Source organism: Diaphorina citri, unplaced genomic scaffold, assembly GCF_000475195.1.
Source record: "Diaphorina citri unplaced genomic scaffold, Diaci psyllid genome assembly version 1.1 scaffold2355, whole genome shotgun sequence".
NCBI lineage: Eukaryota > Metazoa > Arthropoda > Insecta > Hemiptera > Psyllidae > Diaphorina > Diaphorina citri.
In genome coordinates this window covers 34,340-35,945 of record NW_007379779.1, presented here as the reverse complement: position 1 = coordinate 35,945, position 1,606 = coordinate 34,340, and the positions used below count along the sequence as shown (strand labels likewise).

Below are 1,606 nucleotides of genomic sequence, written 5' to 3'. Positions count from 1 at the left end.
AATCTAAAGCTACCTGCCTATATGTAATATTCTATGCCTACTTTACATGAAACTATGGTTGCTATGGTTTATTATGATGAGTATTTATCATGCACAAGAACATTATTGTGTACCTAGATAGACTGTACTGCACAGTGTTTGTTTGACATTAGTACAAAAATTGGAAAGCCAAAGTGTACAAGTACCTATAATAACTGTCAGTAAAATAGTTTACATGTAGGTACAATGGTACATAGTGATAAATGAAGCTTTTTTTCAATTTTATTAGTGTGAATCAACAAAAAGATGGCCGCTCCTCTCCAGGTTGTAATTTGAGGATCGCTTTCCTTAGGATTGGTTATGATATCGATTTGATCTGAAATTAAATAAAAAATCGTATAAGTAATTAATAAATGGTGCACATTAGCCAAAGTAGATTTTCACAACCTATTGAAAGGATTTATGTACATATGTATATTTTCTTTTCTTTCAGGTTACCAATTTACACCTTAGCACAATGATACCAAATAAAAAGGAAGAGGATGAGCAACTTATTAGACCTGAGTACAAGAAAAAGAAAACACAAAATGAAAGTGTACAAGTAGTTGTTCGATGTAGACCAATGAATTCATCAGAGATATCAGGGGGATATGACAAAGTTGTTGATATGTGGCCCAATAGAGGAGTTATTGAAATATCTAATCCAAAGGTAAAAGAAAAGAAAATAAAAGACTTGAATATTTTGTAGGTGGGCATTCTGGAGGAGGAAGGTTTGTTCACAAACATCATCACTGAGTAGTTAGATAACAGATTAAAGGTAAAAAAAAAAAAAAAAAAAAAAAAAAAAAAAAAAAACACACATTTTTAAAACTCTGTAAAATACACATACATTACATTAAATTTGAGTCGTAATTTTACATATAGGTACATAATTATTTAAGTAAAAAAAAAAAAATATGATTAAGGGTGTGTTTATGTACTGGGCCGAGATAGGCCATTCTTGGCCTTCCTTGGCGTGTGGAAAATGATGTGGCTTAACACAGAGCCTTCATGAGCGTGTAAAGTTGGCGGGAAATTCGAAATTTTGATTTTTTTTCTGCAACATGTAAAATCTGAATTCATTTTTTACTTTTTATCTCTAGTTTGCACGTTTATATTATACTTTTCATTTAAATTAGATATTACAAACAAGCAAATTACAAAGCATCCAAAATAGGTTTTCCAATATAGGAAAGAGAAAGAGAAAAAGCAATGAAAATTATGACAAAAATGCACTTACTACATCTCTCAACACTCTGCAAAACAGCCAGGTCTAGACCCAGAGGCTGTCCGGACTCAAGTACAAAGTCTGCACTACTGCACACTTCTACCAGACTGTCCACTACAATGTCTTCTTCAGCTCCTGATACTCCAGGGCCTCCCAAGCTGAGTGACACTCCTCCCTCTCCCACTATACCCTCCCCCTGATCTCCAGCTTCCTTAGTACCACGTCTCTGAGGAGAGACAGACAGATTAGTTGATAATACAAGGCAAGACCCTCATCACATTGAACGATGCCCTGGCCTTACCATGTCGAACTAGCATAAGATTGAAAATAATACTGCAATCTAGGTCGGTATGATTTAGT

At 34.3% G+C, this 1,606-nt stretch overlaps 1 protein-coding gene across 1 annotated transcript; it reads left to right on the top strand.

Annotated features, from left to right (window-relative positions):
* Positions 1–473: 473 nt before the first annotated feature.
* LOC113471376 (kinesin-II 95 kDa subunit-like) lies at positions 474–745 on the top strand. Its single transcript, XM_026830490.1, has one exon. It carries the CDS (start codon positions 497–499, stop codon positions 725–727), a length of 231 nt encoding a protein of 76 aa, XP_026686291.1. The 5' UTR covers positions 474–496; the 3' UTR covers positions 728–745.
* The last annotated feature ends 861 nt before the right edge of the window (positions 746–1,606 follow it).

Bases quoted from the DNA above. Each gene is read 5' to 3' on its own strand.
- LOC113471376 (XM_026830490.1), top strand. From the start codon at position 497: ATGATACCAAATAAAAAGGAAGAGGATGAGCAACTTATTAGACCTGAG.